This window comes from Rhinoraja longicauda, unplaced genomic scaffold (genome assembly GCF_053455715.1).
Source record: "Rhinoraja longicauda isolate Sanriku21f unplaced genomic scaffold, sRhiLon1.1 Scf000089, whole genome shotgun sequence".
NCBI classification, from domain to species: Eukaryota; Metazoa; Chordata; class Chondrichthyes; order Rajiformes; family Arhynchobatidae; genus Rhinoraja; species Rhinoraja longicauda.
Genome location: NW_027601307.1, coordinates 37,501 through 55,777, shown reverse-complemented (window position 1 = coordinate 55,777; position 18,277 = coordinate 37,501). Strand labels below are relative to the sequence as shown.

At 49.2% G+C, this 18,277-nt stretch overlaps 1 protein-coding gene across 5 annotated transcripts in view; it reads right to left on the bottom strand.

Moving 5' to 3' along the window:
• LOC144589972 (uncharacterized) overlaps positions 1 to 18,277 on the bottom strand; it is a 287,778-nt gene that overhangs the window by 244,070 nt on the left and 25,431 nt on the right. For 2 of the 5 annotated variants that reach the window (XR_013546105.1, XM_078394886.1), the window contains exons 3-7: positions 7,223 to 7,314; positions 6,060 to 6,300; positions 5,433 to 5,469; positions 4,906 to 4,991; positions 3,995 to 4,147 (exon numbers count right to left, since the gene is read on the bottom strand). Coding sequence is in view for 1 of the 5 variants with exons in the window: in XM_078394886.1 (XP_078251012.1) it covers positions 3,995 to 4,131 (137 nt within the window). In the remaining 4 variants the exon portion in view is untranslated. Of the gene's footprint in view, positions 1 to 2,491; positions 4,148 to 4,905; positions 4,992 to 5,325; positions 5,470 to 6,059; positions 6,301 to 7,222; positions 7,315 to 13,388; positions 14,331 to 18,277 lie in introns of those variants that run through there. The other 3 variants (XM_078394887.1, XR_013546106.1, XR_013546108.1) reach the window with 3 other exon arrangements.

The following is an 18,277-nucleotide window of genomic DNA, read 5'->3' as shown; positions in this document are numbered from 1 at the left end:
GGGGCGTGGGAAGTGGGGCGAGGACGTGAAAAGTGAGAGGGGAGGCAGGGACAGGGGACGTGCGGCGGGGAGAGGGGGTGGGAGGTGGAGTGTGTGTGTGGGATGGAGTGTGTGAGAGATGGAGGTGCGTGTGAGTTGGAGGGTGTGTGAGGTGGAGAGTGATGGTGTGAGTGTGAGGTGGAGAGTGAATGCGATGGAGATTGTGTTAGGTGGAGGGAGTACGAGTTGGAGTGTGAATGGTTGTGAGATGGGGAGTAAGAGTTGGATGCTGTGAAAATGACAGAGTGAGTGTGGGTGATGGAGACACTGAGGTGCAGGATGTGTGAGATGGAGAGACCGGAGAGAAGGATGTGTCAAAGGGCAGGAAGTGGCGGTGGTCGATGTGACAGTGAGATACGAGAGCAATAACATGGAACTGGAGCGTGCTTGGACGGAAAAGACCAAGAAGTATGAGCATCTGAGGGGACAGATTGCTGAAATGACCAAGGGGACAGCGGTCCAATTCTTTGGATTCGTAATGGGTGCTCGTGAGAAATGGCATGAGTTGAACGACACCCTAATGCAATACCTCAAGATCGAAAGGAACAAATCCTTCTCGAAAAATTTGTCAGATCTGACAATAGCCCTAACATTGGACATATTACAGATGTTTAACGATCAATAGAAATGGGCATGCGGTCTGTGTAAATAGTTTGTACACCACGTTTATTTGATGTTGATATTTGTAATTGCATGATTTATTGTACATAAAATAAAATACTAGCCTGACGACTTGACAGACCAGCTCTGGGGGAGGGAGGGGGGGGGGGAGAGAGGGGGGAAGAGTGTGAGATGGACACTAAGTGCAATGAATGCGAAGAGTGCAGCTGGGCTGGACGGAATGAAGGTCGAGCACCTTGAAAACATCATGGGTCAGGATGAGACACTAATACCTCGACTGTTCTCTTTATGGCAAAAATTGGCTAATTCCGAAAACTGAGGATACAGAACTCCTCAGAGACATCGATAACTGGAGGCCTATCACGATCGGGCCGATGTTGCTCCGGCTCTTTACGAAAATTATTGCGAAAAGACTGTCTGAGGCAGTGAAGCTTAATCCTAGGCAGAAAGGATTTATAGCAGCCACCCCTGGATGCAATGAGAACATTGCAATCCTACAGAACATTATGAAGGGGGCAAAGAGCAACAGAAAGGAATTGGCGGTAGTCTTTGTAGACCTCGCAAAGGCATTTGACTCCATTGGCCACAAAATGCTCACCGCTGGACTTAAGAGGATGGGTGTACCGAATAGGTTTGTTCACCTAGTGGAGAGCCTCTATACGGACAACACAACGGTGATAGAAGGTGACAAGACCGTTACAGAGCCCATACTCATCAACATGGGAGTCAAGCAAGGCGACCCACTATCACCACTATTATTCAACATTGTCATGGACCCCCTGTTGTGTACGCTGGAACAGGCACGGATGGGTGTCGTGATGAAACATAAGAACAGGGCAGTCAGCTGTTCCTCACTGGCATTTGCCCACGATATTGCCATCCTCAGTGACTCCTACGCGGGAATGGCGGCGAACATGAAAATCTTGCAGGAGTTCTGCAAGATCACAGGTCTACAATTTAACATCAAGAAAACGGCCGGCTTCCACTGTAGACCCTCTAGGAAAACGTTTCTATTCAACACCCTAGAAAAGTGGAAGATCAACGGTGAACCGGTGGACTACATCGAAAGGGGGCGCTCGAAAAATACTTGGGAGCTCGAATAGACCCATGGGCAGGAGTGACCGAGGACAGCTGGTCGGCAAAACTCAATAAGTGGATTACGAGTCTGAAAGCTGCAGAACTTAAGCCGACGCAGAAAATCGAAATCCTAAAAACACACATGATTCCGAGGGTATATTACCACCTTATCCTTAAGGAAGCATCCCAAAACACTGTAATAAAACTGGACAATATCATCAAGAAAGCAGTGAAGGAGATATTACACCTCCCTGCGGACACTACAGACGGAATACTTGATTCCAAAAACAAGGACGGTGGCCTCGGACTACCAAAGCTTGAAGTGCAAATTCCATCGGCAATCATCCGGAAACTCGAATCTCTAGGAAAATCTGAAGATGCAGTCATCTTGGCCTCATTCCAGTTCAGAGGAAACAACAACGTTGAGCACATAACGAAATGTAAAAATCTAAGAGTGCTAAGAGAAATAAGAGAATTTCTCAAGCCTGCCCAATCAAGTAACAACGAGGAGGCGGGTCTCTATACCATACGGGAGGAGAGTATACTCGGTACCCCACTGAACATAAGGCTGCGAAACATAACGGGGATTGAAGGAAAAGCCAAGCCTGTGAATGAATATGCGGGATGGCGACAATGGGAATTCGAGAAATGGACTAAGCTTTTGGCCCAGGGCCCCGGCATTCATTATTATAAGAACGACAAGACATCAAATACATGGCTTAACGGATTCCATAAAATGAAACAATCACAATTCATTAAAAGACTACAGCTCAGGTGCAATCTATACCCGACTAGATGTACCCTTTCATACGGCCGCCCCAACATGGCCAAACTGTGCAGAAGATGTGCACTGGCGAACAAAACATTGGCACACATCTCCGGACAACGTCCCGCGGTCAAGAACGCACGCATTCTAGCCTGACGATTTGACAGACCAGCTCCGTCACCTTTACGGTGGTGAACTCCTCGCTTGGTGACTAAAGAGCCGTCCTATTCATACTGACATCTTCGATCAAGTCTGTCCCCCATACATCTCGACATTATAGATCGGGCCAGTCCCCCCCAAACATCTAGAACCCGGCCATTTCTTTTGGACCTGTGGATTCTCACTAGAATGACCAACGTGGACGGGCCACTTAAAGACTCGAAAAATACACTCATTTAATGGGATGCGTCCCAAGGGTGTGTGAGATGGAGAGTGTGAAATCGACGGAGTGAGATGGAGAGTGTGTGAGAATAAAGGTGTGTGTGAGCTTTGTGGTCTGGAGAATCTCTAGGTAGATTGTTCTGTGAGAGAACTCGATCCTCACCACGGACTCTGCTGCTCCTCTCCCACCCTCTCTTACCGGCCCCGTTGGGCCCACTCACCATCACCCCTCCCCTCCACTGCTCCCACTACCTGTCCAGGGCACCTTCCTCACTACCCCAACTACCTTTCCCCACTAACCAGCGAGAGCAGAACTCCTTTCCAATAACCAGCTGAGCCCAAAAGGCTTTCCTTATTTCTGCATTTGTCAAAAATAAATAGATTCAGTCACACAGAATTGGAGTCCAGTGAAACAATTTTTTTTTAAAATCGTGTCTTAGGTGATGTTGAATCGTTGGAGACACAAAACCCATCTCCAGTGACTCTTATAAAGTTCTCCAGGTGTATCATGGAAAGCGAACTGTTGGGTTGCATAACAGCTTAATTTGGGAACAGCTCTGCCCAAGACTATTAGAAATTGCAAAGTTGTGGATGTTGCCCAGTCCATCACACAGACCAGACTTCCCTTCATTGACTCCATCCACACTTCACGCTGCCTTGGAAAAGCAGCCAACATGATCAAAGACTTGTCCCACCGGGTCATTCCTTCTCCGACCCAGCAGATGATACAGAAGTGCGGACCACCAGACTCAGGAACAGCATCTTCCCCACCATTCTCATGTTTCTGAATGGTCCTTCCACAAGCTCGATCACTGTTCGATTCACCTCTACACCATTGGGGACATTGGAGTCTGTCTACAGAACTTGTTTGCTACAATGCTGAGAAATATACTCTGCAATTGGTACCTTCCCTTTGCACTATTCGTTGTACTTGAGTGTGAACTGATTATATCGATATCTAGCATTATAGTATTTATATATAGCATGCACAACAAAGCTTTTCACTGTACCTCAGTACACGTGACAATAATAAACCCAAACGCAGCAGCAGCAGCAGCGAGCGTCCCCACTCCCTGCTGCAGAGGCAGAAGCAGCAACAATGAAGCTCACCCCCAGGATGGACTCGCTGTGGACAAGGCGAGCGAGAGGCGAGGCTGTGAGGGACGGGGCGTTGACAGCTGGGTCCCCATCAGTCCACCGCAGGTTCCTCCCTCACGGCACCCGCTCAATCTCAGGGTCCGGGTCATCAAACATCTCCTTCAGCTGAAGCCCAGAGAAGAGCAAAGGTGAGTAACTGGTGGGAGAAAGGAGAGAGGGGGAGGGGGGAGGAGAGAGGGGGGGAGAGAGAGAGGGGGGGAAGAGAGAGGAGGGGGGAGAGAGAGGGGGGAGGAGAGAGGGGGAGAAGAGTGAGGGGGGGAAGAGAGAGGGGGGAAGAGAGAGGGGGGAAGAGAGAGGGGGGAAGAGAGAGGGGGGAAGAGAGAGGGGGGAGAGAGAGAGGGGGGGGAGAGAGAGGGGGGGAGAGAGAGGGGGAGGAAGAGAGAGGGGGTAGAGAGAGGGGGGAGGAGAGAGGGGGGGGGGAGAGAGAGGGGGGAGAGAGAGAGGGGGGGGAGAGAGAGGAGAGAGGGGGGGAGAGAGAGGGGGGGAGAGAGAGGGGGGGAGGAGAGAGGGGGGGAGAGAGGAGGGGGGAAGGGAGGAGAGAGGGGGAAGAGAGGAGGGGGGGAAGGGAGGGGGGGGAAGAGAGGGGGGGGAAGAGAGAGGGGGGGAAGAGAGAGGGGGAAGAGAGGGGGGGAGAGAGAGGGGGGAAGAGAGAGGGGGGAAGAGAGAGGGGAGTGGAGAGTGAGGAACTGAGAGGGGGAGAGGGAGACAGAGGGGGGAGAGAGTGTGACGGGGATAGTGAAGGGGACGAGGGGAATGAAAATACTGAGGAAATATTGAGGGTAAGGGATCTGCTCCCCTTCAGTGAGGGCAGACAGTGAGAGGGAGATCTGTCCCTCTCTCCCTCCACCTCATAGTTTTCTCACCTTTGCACGGAGGGCTTCCATCACATTTTCCTCTCTCATCACTCCTTCCACTGTCACCTTTATCCCAATCCACTGGTCCTCGTCATCTGAATACAACAGCCCAACATCAATAAGATCAGAGTCAGGTTGAATGTGGCTGAGACGATGTCTTTCCTGCTCTCTCTTTCCTAATGTATGTTCCCTTCCCAAGTCACAGTCATTCACCATGGAAACAGGCCCTTCCACCCGACCTGCCCGTGAGGATCAAGGTGCCCCCTTCTCCGGCCCCCATTTTTGCTCTCCTTATTTCCTTCTTAAGTATGCTCCTCAATTCCCGAAACTCCTCCAGGGATACACTTGATCCCAACTACCACCACCTGCCCCCTGCCTCCTTTTACCTGACCAGAACCTCAATTTCCCTCGTTATCAAAGCTTCCTTACTCCCACCTGCCGTGCCCTTCACTCTAACAGGAACACGCAAGTCTTGAAGTCTTGCCATCACACTTTTGCTGTATCGATTGCACAGCAGTCATCTGAGATGACATTACCGGTCGTTGTTCGTCCAGTGAGGTTATCTGGGTGGAGCTGAAAAATAAAAAAGGGGATGATCATTTTAATGGAGTTTATTAAATGCCCCCAAATATTCAACGGGAATTAGAAAAGCAAATATGCCAGGAGATTGCAGGAATCTGCAAACTAATAATGTTGACATTTTAATATTGATGATTTTAACATTGACTGGGTGTCAAGTAAAGAGTGTCAAGGGCTGAGACAGGGTTCAATAAAGTTTACTTAGACATGTCGAGGCCCCTTTTCAGTGGAGGGCAAAGCTTGATCTACTGTTAGGAAATTGGGAAGAGAAAGTGACTGAAGTGTTCATGGATGAACCTTTTGGTACGAGCTACCACTGTTCTATTAGCTTTAAGATATTTATAGATAAAGACAGGGCAGGCCTACGAGTTAACATTCTGAATTGCAAGGCCACCTTTGGTGGTATCAGTGAGGACCTTGCTAAAATTCATTGGTTTGATTTTTTTTTTGATTTAGAGATACAGCGCGGAAACAGGTCCTTCGGCCCACCGAGTCCGCGCCGCCCAGCGATCCCCGCACATTAACACTATCCTACACACACTAGGGACAATTTTTACATTTACCCAGTCAATTAACCTACATACCTGTACGTCTTTGGAGTGTGGGAGGAAACCCACGCAGGTAACGGAGAGAACGTACAAACTCCGTACAGACGGCGCCCGTAGTCAGGATGGAACTTGAGTCTCCGGCGCTCCATTCGCTGTAAGGCAGCAACTCAACCGCTGCACCACCGTGCTCTGTGGTGTCAGGGTGAACCGGGATGTAGCTGCAGACTCACGTCAGTGCGGGAATCACTGATCCCGAGGGTGGAGGAGGGCTGACCATCTGAAACATGTTCAATCTTCAATCTCACAGCCTTCCAGCCGTCACTTGTCACACCATGGCCCTGCTCATTCTATATATTCTTAATTGCCTTCCTCCCCAACTAACTACGACCCTCCGCCCCTCACTCTTACGCTCTTCCCCACATCGCACTGCCCCACTTGCCTGCTCCCCCAACCCCACACTCCCTCCCCTACTGCACACTCCTCCCGAACCCCATACTCTGTTCTCCCCCACCCCACATCCCCCCCACATTCCCTCCCCCTCCCCACCCCACCCCACCCCACACTCCCTCCCCAGCCCACACTCCCTCCCCCTCCCCACCCCACCCCACAATCCCTCCCCAGCCCACACTCCCTCCTCCCCCCACCACGCACTCCTCCCGAACTCCTTACTATGTCCTCCTCCCACCCCACACTCCTCCCCAACCCCAAACTCCTTCCCACACCCCACCCCACACTCGCTCCTCCCTCCGTCCCACACTTCCTCCTGCGCCGACCACTTCCTCCTCCCCCAAACACACAGTCCTCCCCAGCCCACAATCTCTCCTGCCCCACCCCCACCCCCACTGCCTCCACTCCAACCCCCAAAGCTAGATTTCCCCACCTCACACCATCCTCACCGCACTCAGACCCCACCCACCCATTCCCAACCACCTCCTCCCACCACTCCAGACCCCCTCCTGCACCCGCTCCAGACCCACTTCCCCCCAATCTAGACCCCCACCCCCACTCCAGACACCCACACCTAATCCAGACCCACTGCCCGACAATCCTCTCCTTCCCCAACGATCCTTGCCTCCAGACCCCTACTCGCTCCACTCCAGACCTACCTCCTCCCCCAATACCAGGGCCCATCCTCAACCCACTCCAGACCCCCTCCTCACTGGCCGAAGAACCTGCTCCAACAATCCCTCCATTGATACCTGAGCTTGCATCTGGTTCTGGGACGGTGGACAAATCCTCCAGGGTTCGGGTATTGTTTCCTGGGGCTCCTCAGTTGGTACGGAGGCTGGATCTGTAATAAAGTATGGACAGACAGTGAGTGTAGTGGGGAAATAATCCAGCAGCTCTGTGGGATGGTAGGAGACCGAAGTGCACGGCAACACCAGCCTCTGGTGAACCCAGTTGTCCAGCCCTCTCCTGCACCATGTATCCTGACACCTCCCCTTGCATTTACTCTCCCCCACTCCAGCCCCTCAATCCTAACTCCTTACTAATCCCACTTTACACTCCTCCCAACACCACACTCTCTCCTCCCCCTCCCCACGCTCTGACCTCCCTTATCCTGCTCTCCCTCCTCCCACACTCCCTCCTCCCCAAACCCCCCCACCCCACTCTCCCTCGTCCCCAACCTGCTCTCCATCCAGCCTCACACGTCGCTCCCTCCCCCCCCACCCCATCCACCAACCCTGTTGCACACTCGCTCCTCACCCCCAGCCCACCCCTCCTCCCAAACCCCACCCTCCCTCCCTCCACCCAACATTATAGCCTCTGCCAACCTTAGACTCTATCCTCCCCCTTCTCCAGACCTCCCCCACCCCCAACTCCAGACTCTTCCTCCCCTTCTCCAAACCCCATCTTCCCCTACACCAGATTCCACCCCCCACCCCCCCCCCCCCCCCACAGGTGTAGGTGTAGGCTGTTCGGCCCTTCGAGCCAGCACTGCCAATCAACATGATCATCCAAAATTAGTAACCTGCTTTCTCTCCATATACCTTGATTCCTTTAGCCTTAACAGCTAAATCTAACTCTCTTGAAAATATCAAGTGAATTGGCCTCCACTGCCTTCTGTGGCAGATAATTCTACAGATTCACAACTCTCTGGGTAAAAAAGATTTTCCTTCTCTCAGTCCTAAATGGCCTACCCTCATTCTTAAACTGTGACACCTGCTTCTGGAAACCCCAACATTGGGAACATTTTTCCTGCATCTAGCCTGTCCAATCCTTTAAGAATTTTATATGTTTCTACAAGATGCCCTCTCAGCCTTCTAAATTCCATTGAATATAAGCTTAGTCGATCCAATCTTTCATCATATGTTAGTCCCGCCATCACAGGAATTAACCTGTTGAACCTACACTGCACTCCCTCAATAGTAAGAATGTCCTTCCTCAAATTAGGAGACCAAAACTGCACACAATATTCCAGGGCCCGGTACAACTGCAGTGGGACCTCCTTGCTCCTAAACCCAAATCCTCTCATTATGAAGGCCACTATGCCATTTGCTTTCTTCACTGCCTGCTGTACCTGCATGCTTACTTTCAGTGACTGGTGTACAAGAACATCCAGGTCTAGTCCCCCCTCCTTTCCTAATCTGACAACATTCAGATAATAATGTGCCTTCTTGTTCTTGTTACCAAAGTGGATAACCTCACATTTATCCACATTATACTGCATCTGCCCACTCACCCAACCTATATAATTCAACCCAGCAGCCTCATAGCATCCTCCTCACAGCTCACACTGTCACCCAGCTTTGTGTCATTCACAAACTTGGAGATGTTACATTTAATTCCTTTGTCTAAATCGTTAATATATACTAGACCAAGTTGGGCCCAAACCTCTCCTGCGTTGGTGCAGCACCCCCTCCTCCCCCCTCCTCTATCCCCCTCCCATTCCCCCCTCCTCCGACTCCCTCCCTCCTCCCCCTCCATCCCCTCCCCCTCCCTCCCTCCCCCAACTCCACCCCCCTTATCCTCCCTCCTCCCCAATCCTCCCTCCTCCCCCTCCCTCTTCACTCCCTCCCTCCCTAGTAGATTGAAACTTTAAAATATGAATAACTATAAAAATATAACACCGATTTCAATGAAACTTCTTCCATTAGTACTGAAGGGACGACGGTGAGTAAGGTGGGCCTACAATTGTTGCTCTATAGTGTACCGTTTTGGCTGTAGCTCAGGAACAAACAAACGAGAGTTGTAGTATATAGATTGTAAATAACTGGGATCCCAGCACTGAGACTTGCGACACCCCATGAGTCACTGCCTGCCATTCTGAAAATGACCCGTTAATTCCTACTCTCTGTTTCCTGTCTACCAACCAGTTCTCTTTCTAAGTCAATACCCTTCCCCCAATACCATGTGCTCTAATTTTGTGCACAAATGCAACGATCTGCCAGAGGTAGTTGAGGCATGGATTATTGCACGTTCAAGAAACAATTAGACAGATATATGGCTAAGATAGGTTGGGAGGGATATGGGACACACATTGGCAGATGGAACTCATGTAGGTGGGATATGTTGGTTGCTGTGGTCAGGATCGGTCGAATGGCCGTTTCCACTCTAAACCTCTGACTCTGGGCCATTTCTAAGAGTACATTGAAAAGCCACTTGGAGTTGGTGTTCGAAGTAACTGGCAACTTATTTAAACTGGTACACACCAGGAGACCAGACAAAACTGACCTGAGCGCGACTTTGGTACAGCTTTTATATTCTCCGCAAACAAGATTACACTGAAACCTGATTAACAGTTAAATTAGGTCTTGATTACAGAATGAAGGTGACAGAAAGACTTAATTAGGTGACAAACTACGTTGATTACATGTTGGAGGTGACAGAAATACTTAATTAGATCATTGGAAATTATAAGGTTATAGTCTATTTAATCCCAGAATTGACATAATGGGGAAGGATGATAGGAAAAATGGTCAACAGAGGAATTTAGGAAGGAAATAAATAGCTATTTAAATGTTTTTAGCTTTCACAGCACAGCTTAGTTATAATAGCGAAAACTAATACACTCTGCTCAAAAGCAGGCTTGCTTATCTATGGGGCGGTGGGGGTAGTTGTCCGCAGTTCTGTTTAGGTTCTTATCTGTTGCACATTTCAGATTACAGCTGCTCTGTCACTGAACCCAGCTATTAATAGTCTTTTTTTAATCATCTGACCCCATCAATTCTGCATACAGGGATAATTACATTTTTGGTACAAATGGAGAGAGTGGCACACTAAATTACAGGAAACATAAGTTATAGATCACTTTAGGGACAGACAAAGATGAAGGGTTCGAGACGCATTGATTAATGATGACTTATTTCAAATCCTCAAGCAACAATCACAGTAGGTGCTGTGCATTTTTGGGTTCTCTCAGAGTGTTTCCCAGTGCGACTTGTTCGATTGACTCACCACTAATCTACGAGTTGTTTTATTTCGTTTTTCTGTCTTTCTGAGTAAAGCCAGATATAGGATACAGCACAAAAAAACCACAAAGTTCCCTCCGACAATAACAAACTAGGATTACAGGATAAAATGATTATCCACAAATCCAATTTAGTTGAGAATAGATCCAATTTTCTGTTACAACGATGGGTGTAAGCTGTAACATCTATCTATATACTAAAACTCTTGTTTGCTTGTTCCTGAACTACAGCCAAAACGGTACACGAGAGCACGACAATTTTAGGCCCACCTAACTCACCGTCATCCCTTTGGTGCTAATGGAAGAAGTTTCATTGAAATTGGTGTTATATTTTTAAACTTATTTACATTTTAGAGTTTAAATCTATCTCCTAGGGAGAGAGGGGGGAGAAAGGGAGGTGGGAGAAAGGGAGGATAAGGGAGTGAGGGGGATGGAGTGGGGGGGAGGAGGGAGGGTGGGGAGGAGGGGGAGGAGGGAGATGAGGAGAGAGTGGGGGAGGAGAGGGTGTTAGCAGACGGAGTAGTCGTATTATTAACACTGCCAGTGGGCTGTGTATTGGAAATGTAATGGACAGTGCGGGCTAGAGAGGATGTAGCCCCAGAATAAATCCCAGCCACATTAGTACTGGGTCAGTATGTGACACTGAGCTGTGTATATGGGCACTGGAAAAGAGAGGAAATTGCAGAGAATTTTATCTGATTTATCATCCACTCCAGGAGCATCCCACATGGCAGCATTGAGCTGTGTGGTGGATTCACAGTGAACAGAGAGGGCTGCAAAAAGAAACTGGCAGGATCATTCCTGTTGTACTAAAACATGTCGCATCAGATATTGGTGTCTGTGCTCCGGTCCCAGAAAAGGCAGACTGTAAACACGACATTGGCAGCTGAAGCACAACTATGGCCTGCAAACAGGCTCTTTGGCCCAACTACCGTTTGCCTCTGCCTGACCATAATTATCCCTCTAATCCTTTCCGATCCATGAACCTGTTCAAAAGGCATTTAAATGTCATAATTGTCCCTGCCTTTCCCACTTCTGGCAATTCATTCCACACATCCAACACCCTCAGTGTGAAAAAAATCTGTCTTTCAGGTCCTATTTAAATCTTTCCCTGCTCACATTATGACATAGAATAGCACATCACAGAATCATCCACAAGGTCTATGTCGAATGCAGCACGATAACATTAATCATATCTCTTTGCATATGATATTATAGAGGTGAAAAAATCATCAGGGCAATAAGAAGGGTAAACGTGCATGGTCTTTTCCCAAGTGTTGGGGAATCAAGAACCAGACGACATAGGTTTAAGGTAAGAGGGGAACAAAATTAACAGGAACCTGGGAGCAATTTTTTCACTCAGAGGATGGTGGGTAAATGGAACATGCTGCCAGTGGATGTAGTTGAAGCAGGACTATAACGGTATTAAAAAGAGGTACATGGAAAGGTTTAGAAGGAAATGGGCCAAGCCCGGGCAAATGGGAATACCTTAGCCGACATGAATGAATTGGGCCAATGGGTTTTTTCCCTGCTGCATGACTACACATGGTCTATATCCCTCCATTCCTTGCAGCTCCATGAGCTTATCTGAAAGCCTCTCCGATGCCACTATTCTATCTGCTTGCTCACCACCCATGGCAGGATGTTCCAGGCACCCATCACCCTGTGTAAAAAAAACTAGACCTACACATCTCCTTTAAACTTTGTCTCTCTCACCTTAAAGCTATTCCCTCTAGTGTTTGTCAATTTCACATTGGGAAAGAAGGTCTAACTGACTAGTCTCTCTATACCTCTCGTAACTTTATATACTTCTATCAGCTATCCTCTCCTTGTAAGTAATGTTGTACTTCGTGGTCCGGTACCTGTTGTACCTTTAGTGACTCTGGACGGACCACAAGTAAAAGGTTACATTGCTGGAGCTCAACTCCAGGCTGTTTATTCCGTGGCCACCTGCATCCAGAGTGTCCGCCTAATCACACCCATCACTTATATACACAGCCATACAAAGTAGTTCTTGGATACACAAAGTAGTCCCAGCAATATCACAACATCCCCCTTGTCTTATATATTACAACATCCCCCTTGTCTTATATAAAATTGTTTTCTTTACCATTCGAGGGCTAAAATATATTTAACAAACAAAACCAAAACACCATTGCTATTTGCAAACAAAACCAATAACACAACTAAACACAATTGCTTTTTTCGCCATCATGGTGGTCACTCCTCTGCGGAATTTCACTCATCGCCGGGTGGTCACTCATCTACGGGTGGTCACTCATCTCCGGGTGGTCACTCATCTCCGGGTGGTCACTCATCTCCGGGTGGTCACTCATCTCCGGGTGGTCACTCACTCCGTGTGGTCACTCCACAGATATATACATTTATACAAAAGCATCAAATATAATACATTAAGCTTTCAGTACACAGATCACTACACAGGTCATTAAACACAAAATATTCATTTTGTTCCATATCTTCCCCTCAAGAAGACGTGCTGTGTAGATCAAATGCAGTGTAGGCTCTAGATGCTCCACCACCATGATTTGCCTGCCACTGCTGGCCTCCCACTGCTGGGCTGGCACTGCTGGGCTCCCACTGCTGGGCTCCCACTGCTGGGTTCCCACTGCTGGGCTGGCACTGCTGGACTCCCACTGCTGGGTTGGCACTGCTGGGCTCCCACTGCTGGGCTCCCACTGCTGGGTTGGCACTGCTGGGCTCCCACTGCTGGGTTGGCACTGCTGGGCTCTCACTGCTGGGCTGGCACTGCTGGGCTCCCACTGCTGGGCTCCCACTGCTGGAATCGCGGTGCGATCGCGCCTCCGCTACAGTGCGCACTGGCCCCGCCCACAGGTGCTCCCCGGCAGCTGCCGTTCAACTTTTCGAACGCGCTGCCACTGGCCCCGCCCACAGGTGCTCCCGGCCCCGCCCACAGGTGCTCCAGCCCCCGCCCACAGGTGCTCCCGGCAGCTGCCGCGCAATTCCAACGCGCTGCCGCTGCCTCGGGCCCAGGGCCGTCTCGACTCTACAGTCGACGCGCCTGGGTAAGTATTTAGTGCCTCGGCCTTACCGGCCGCCGCACCTCCGCGGGTGGTCGGTCCCTCCGGTCGCCGACCCCCTCCGGTCGCCGCACACCTCCGTGGGTGTCGGTCTCCTCCGGGGCTCTCCCGGTCGCCGCACACCTCCGTGGGTGTCGGTCTCCTCCGGGGCTCTCCCGGTCGCCGCACACCTCCGTGGGTGTCGGTCTCCTCCGGGGCTCTCCCGGTCGCCGCACACCTCCGTGGGTGTCGGTCTCCTCCGGGGCTCTCCCGGTCGCCACACACCTCCGCGGGTGTCGGTCTTCCCCGGTCACCGCACACCTCTGTGGGTGTCGGGTCTCCCGGTCTCCTCCGGTCACCGCACATCTCCGTGTGTGTCGGGTCTCTCGGTCTTCCCCGGTCACCGCACATCTCCGTGTGTGTCGGGTCTCCCGGTCTTCCCCGGTCACCGCACATCTCCGTGTGTGTCGGGTCTCCCGGTCTCTCCCCCACGAAGCAGTCGCAGGCTTCTAATCTCGGGCCTACACAAGTGCTGGGGCGCGACGTGGGCCTACACGCACCGCCCTCAGCAGCTTGCAGCGTCACGTCGGCAACTGGCGCCAACTACTGAGCAGGTAACTATACCAACTCACACTGGCCCTGTCGGGATGCACTCCAAACGTCCCTTACCGAGCTGGAAACTTTTCTTTTGTTTTGTTTCCCTTCAGGGCTTTTTTTTCTTTTTTTCTTCTTCTTTTTTTTCTTCTTTTTAATGTTTTCAGCTCGGGCATGCTTCATTCCCTCCCTAGGCGAAACACCAAGCCGCTGCCACCATGTTGTACTTCGTGGTCCGGTACTTGTTGTACCTTTGTTGTGACTCTGGAAGGACCACGAGTACACATGTTTAAAAGGTTACTTTGCTGGAGCTCAACTCCAGGCTGTTTATTCCGTGGCCACCTGCATCCAGAGTGTCCGCCTAATCACACCCATCACTTATATACACAGCCATACAAAGTAGTTCTTGGATACACAAAGTAGTCCCAGCAATATCACAACAAGTAATAGCCCATAATCCAGGCAGCCATTAAACCCATTGCCTCCAGCTTTAGTCAGCCAAGAGGCCTCCAACCTCTGCCTTGGTAAAATGAATGCAACCATCAATCTCATCTATGCTCCTCGTGATTTAATGAAACCTCTGCAAGGTCACCCCTCGGCCTCCTTCACTCCAAAAAAGAAACAGCCCCCACGCACCCAGGCTCTCCTCACATCTTGAGCATTTCTGTCCCGGCAACTTCCTTCTGCAGCCTCTCTAGCTCAATCACAGACTTCCAATACCATGGTGACCAGAAATGCACATGATACTCGAGGTATAGTCTCACCAATGTTCTATCCAGATGTAATGTGATGTCCTAACTCTTGACTCAATGTCCTGTCCAATGAAGGCAACGACGCCATATGCCGTCTTCACCACTTTGTCTACCCAAAGTATCATATTCAAGAGATCCCCCCAGGTTCCCTGAAAGTGGTGCAAAGCTGCAAAGAGCGCAGAGAGGATTTATGAGAATGTTGCCAGGATTTGAGGCCATGAGCTACAAGGGCAGGTTGGCAACATTTTCACAGTGATATTTGGAATGAGCTGCCAGAGGAGATACTTGAGGTAGGTACGATAACATGTAAAACACATTTGGAAAGGTATATAGACAAGGAACGTTTAGAGTTAGTTACACTGTAAGTGACAGGGCCCACGAGAGTTAATAACACTAAATGACAGGGTCAAGGAGTGGTGTAAGTAACACTGTAAATGACAGGGCCTAGGAGTGTAACACTGTAAATGACAGGGCCCAGGAAAATAACACTGTAAATGACAGGGCTCAGGAGTGTAACACTGTAAATGACAGGGCCCAGGAATGTAAGTAACACTGTAAATAACATGGTCCAGGAGAGTTACACTGTAAATGACAGGACACAGGAGAGTAACACTATAAATGACAGGGCCCAGGAGTGTAAACTGTAAATAACATGGCTCAGGTGTAAACTAGGTTTAGTGGGATAGGGCTAAACTCAGGCAGATGGGACTCATGTAGATGGGGCATGTTGGTCGGTGTGGACATGTTGGGCCAAAAGGCTTGTTTCCACACTGTATGACTCTATGACTCTCCCAGTCCGGGCTCCCTCTCTCACATCAGCTTTGCTTCCAACCGTTGCTGATTATTCCTGTGATTTTTCCTCAGCTGTTTTCTCTGCCTCAGACATGGAGAGTCCATTGTTCTCAGTCAGTGAGCTTCCTAAATACTAAGAAGCATCATTGGACAGAGGGTTCTAACTATTGAATCTTAAATGGACAGAGGAAGAACATCTACTGGACACATCCATACAACACCACGGGCAATGCAATGCATCTTCTATAATTTTAATGGACAATTATAATCGAACTGCCCACCACAGAATCCTCCAATCCAACCAACACCACCAATTCCATGCTTAAAAATGACACCAGCTCCTCCCACCCTTCTTCATCTAATCCCAGCACACTGAGCTTCTGTTGCAGTCCCCATTTAGTTACCCAACCTGCCTTTGAATACTTGCACACACAAGAACCGTGCCAGTGGATATGCAATGTACATAGAGCATTGGATAGGAAACTTCCACAGGACAATCGCTGTGCCAGACATTGGTCACTGCGTTCGGGATCAGTAATGGGCTAACGGCACACAGGGCCTGGGCAGCTGAAGACAAAGACATTAATTGTGAACCTGGTAAATTTGTGGATAACAGGTCAGAATTAGAGTGGCTGAGAGAAACAACCACTGAAGGTAATGGTGGGGCATATGTGCTGGGAAGGGGCAAGGCCATGGAAGGCATTTAAAACCAGGTTATGAATTTTATGACCAGGATCAGCAGTAACGGGTGAATGAGATTGGTGCAATAGGGAAATGATGATAGGTAAAATTCTGCCTTTGCTTTCAAACTAATAAACTTTCCATTTCTCTCCCCTTTCACTGCCCCCGAACACTGCAACTCAAACACCTCCTTCTCATGCCCATCCATTCATTAGTTTGTCTCTCTCACTCTGTGTCTCTCCAACTATTGTCTCTTTCATGCCTTCTCCCCTCACCTTCTCCATTGGACAATCCCTCTCTCGTTCCACATTTCCAACCTTTGCTCAGTTTGCCACTGTGACATTTGGCCAGTTACCTGGGATCCTGAAGTGCAAGATGCCTTGTTCTCATTGAACTGCCATTATAAATATGATAACAGAACAGGGTAGAATTGAACAGTGGAGCATTTCCATTGGAACTGCAATGTCCAGATATGTGAGAGTGAATTATTAAGATACTGCACGGAAACAGGCCACCCAGTCCAATAATTCAAAGATGGACACAAAAAGCCTGAGTAACTCAGGGGACAGACAGCATCTCTGCAGAGAAGGAATGGGTGACGTTTCGGGTCTCGACCCAATCCTTTTCCCCAGAGATGCTGCCTGTCCCAATGATTTGCTCCAGCTTTTTGTGTATATCTTCCGTTTAAACCAGCATCTACAGTTCCTTCCTGCACAGTCCAATATTTCAAACTGCATTGAAAACTCTCTTTGCCTCCCTCTCCCCCCACTCCACTAACTCTCCCTTTGTCATTTGTGGCTTAATTTGCATCTGAGGCCTTTCACAAAATGTTACCTGTGCCTGATATGAAAAGTACTTTATTTTCCGTCCAGGTGTTTCTTGTTACAAACAGGATTGTGGGAATCGATGCAAATTAATCTGCAGAGTTTCCATTGGAAATGTTATGATGGCAGATTTCAATTTGGTATACAGAAGCCCTCCACTCAAACTCCTATGAAAACTGCCTCTATCTGTCCGTTCCTCCTTCTATTCCCACCACTCTGCCACTCTCCTTTTCCATAAATTCTCCTGTTTCCTTATTGCTCAATTTGCATCTGAGCCCATTCATCAATGGTTACCTGATTCCTTGGTGTGAAAAGTCCCTTGTTCTCAGTCAATATATTTCCTGTTAAAAACAGGGATGATAGAGCAGGGCAGAGTTAACTCATTAGTAATGTAGTGGTTGCCAAAACAAGGGTGTTTCGTGTGGAAGTTACTGCAGAGGAACAGGCCATTCGGCCCAACGACATTGACTTGTTTTATACTGCACACCAACATCCTACAATGTGGAAGCACTGTGCACTCAGCTGTGTCGTGGGACTGCAGTGAACAGAGGGGACTGGACAAGGAACATCCACACAATTGTGAGAGAGAGGTAAAAAAAAAAAGGGATAATTGATTTAGACTAGGGACCCTGAGAAATAGCTGACCCGACCGTGCTCGGCTAGAAAAAAAAAGGGACCCTGAGAAATAGCTGACCCGACCGTGCTCGGCTAGAAAAAAACCCGCAAGAACAAATGGTGACAGTCCAAGGACAAGTGTTAGAAGATAATCAGAGAACTAGGAGGAAGGGCAAAATAATCAGAGAACTAGGGGAGAGGAAGGGCATGAACTACTCTGTACTGCGCTTGCCTAATGAGATAAATGAATATTACAAAGACGCCCAGCATGACAAGATGTCTCATTTAAATGTGCATGCGATGTATGATGTGGGAGGCAACAGGGGCGGTGACGGTAGATTGTGCACCTCAGTGCTCCGATTGGAAGGAGCCCGAAGGGGAGGACTTAAAGGTGTGACAATTGTAAATTGAAGTGAATAAAAAGAAGGGATTTTCCCGACCTCGGTGTGTCTCGAAAGGGGAGGCACCCAACTTTGCAGACTTGCAAATAAACTATTCTTGTTTCTCTAGATTGTCTCGAGCATCGTGATTGTGAGCACACACATTT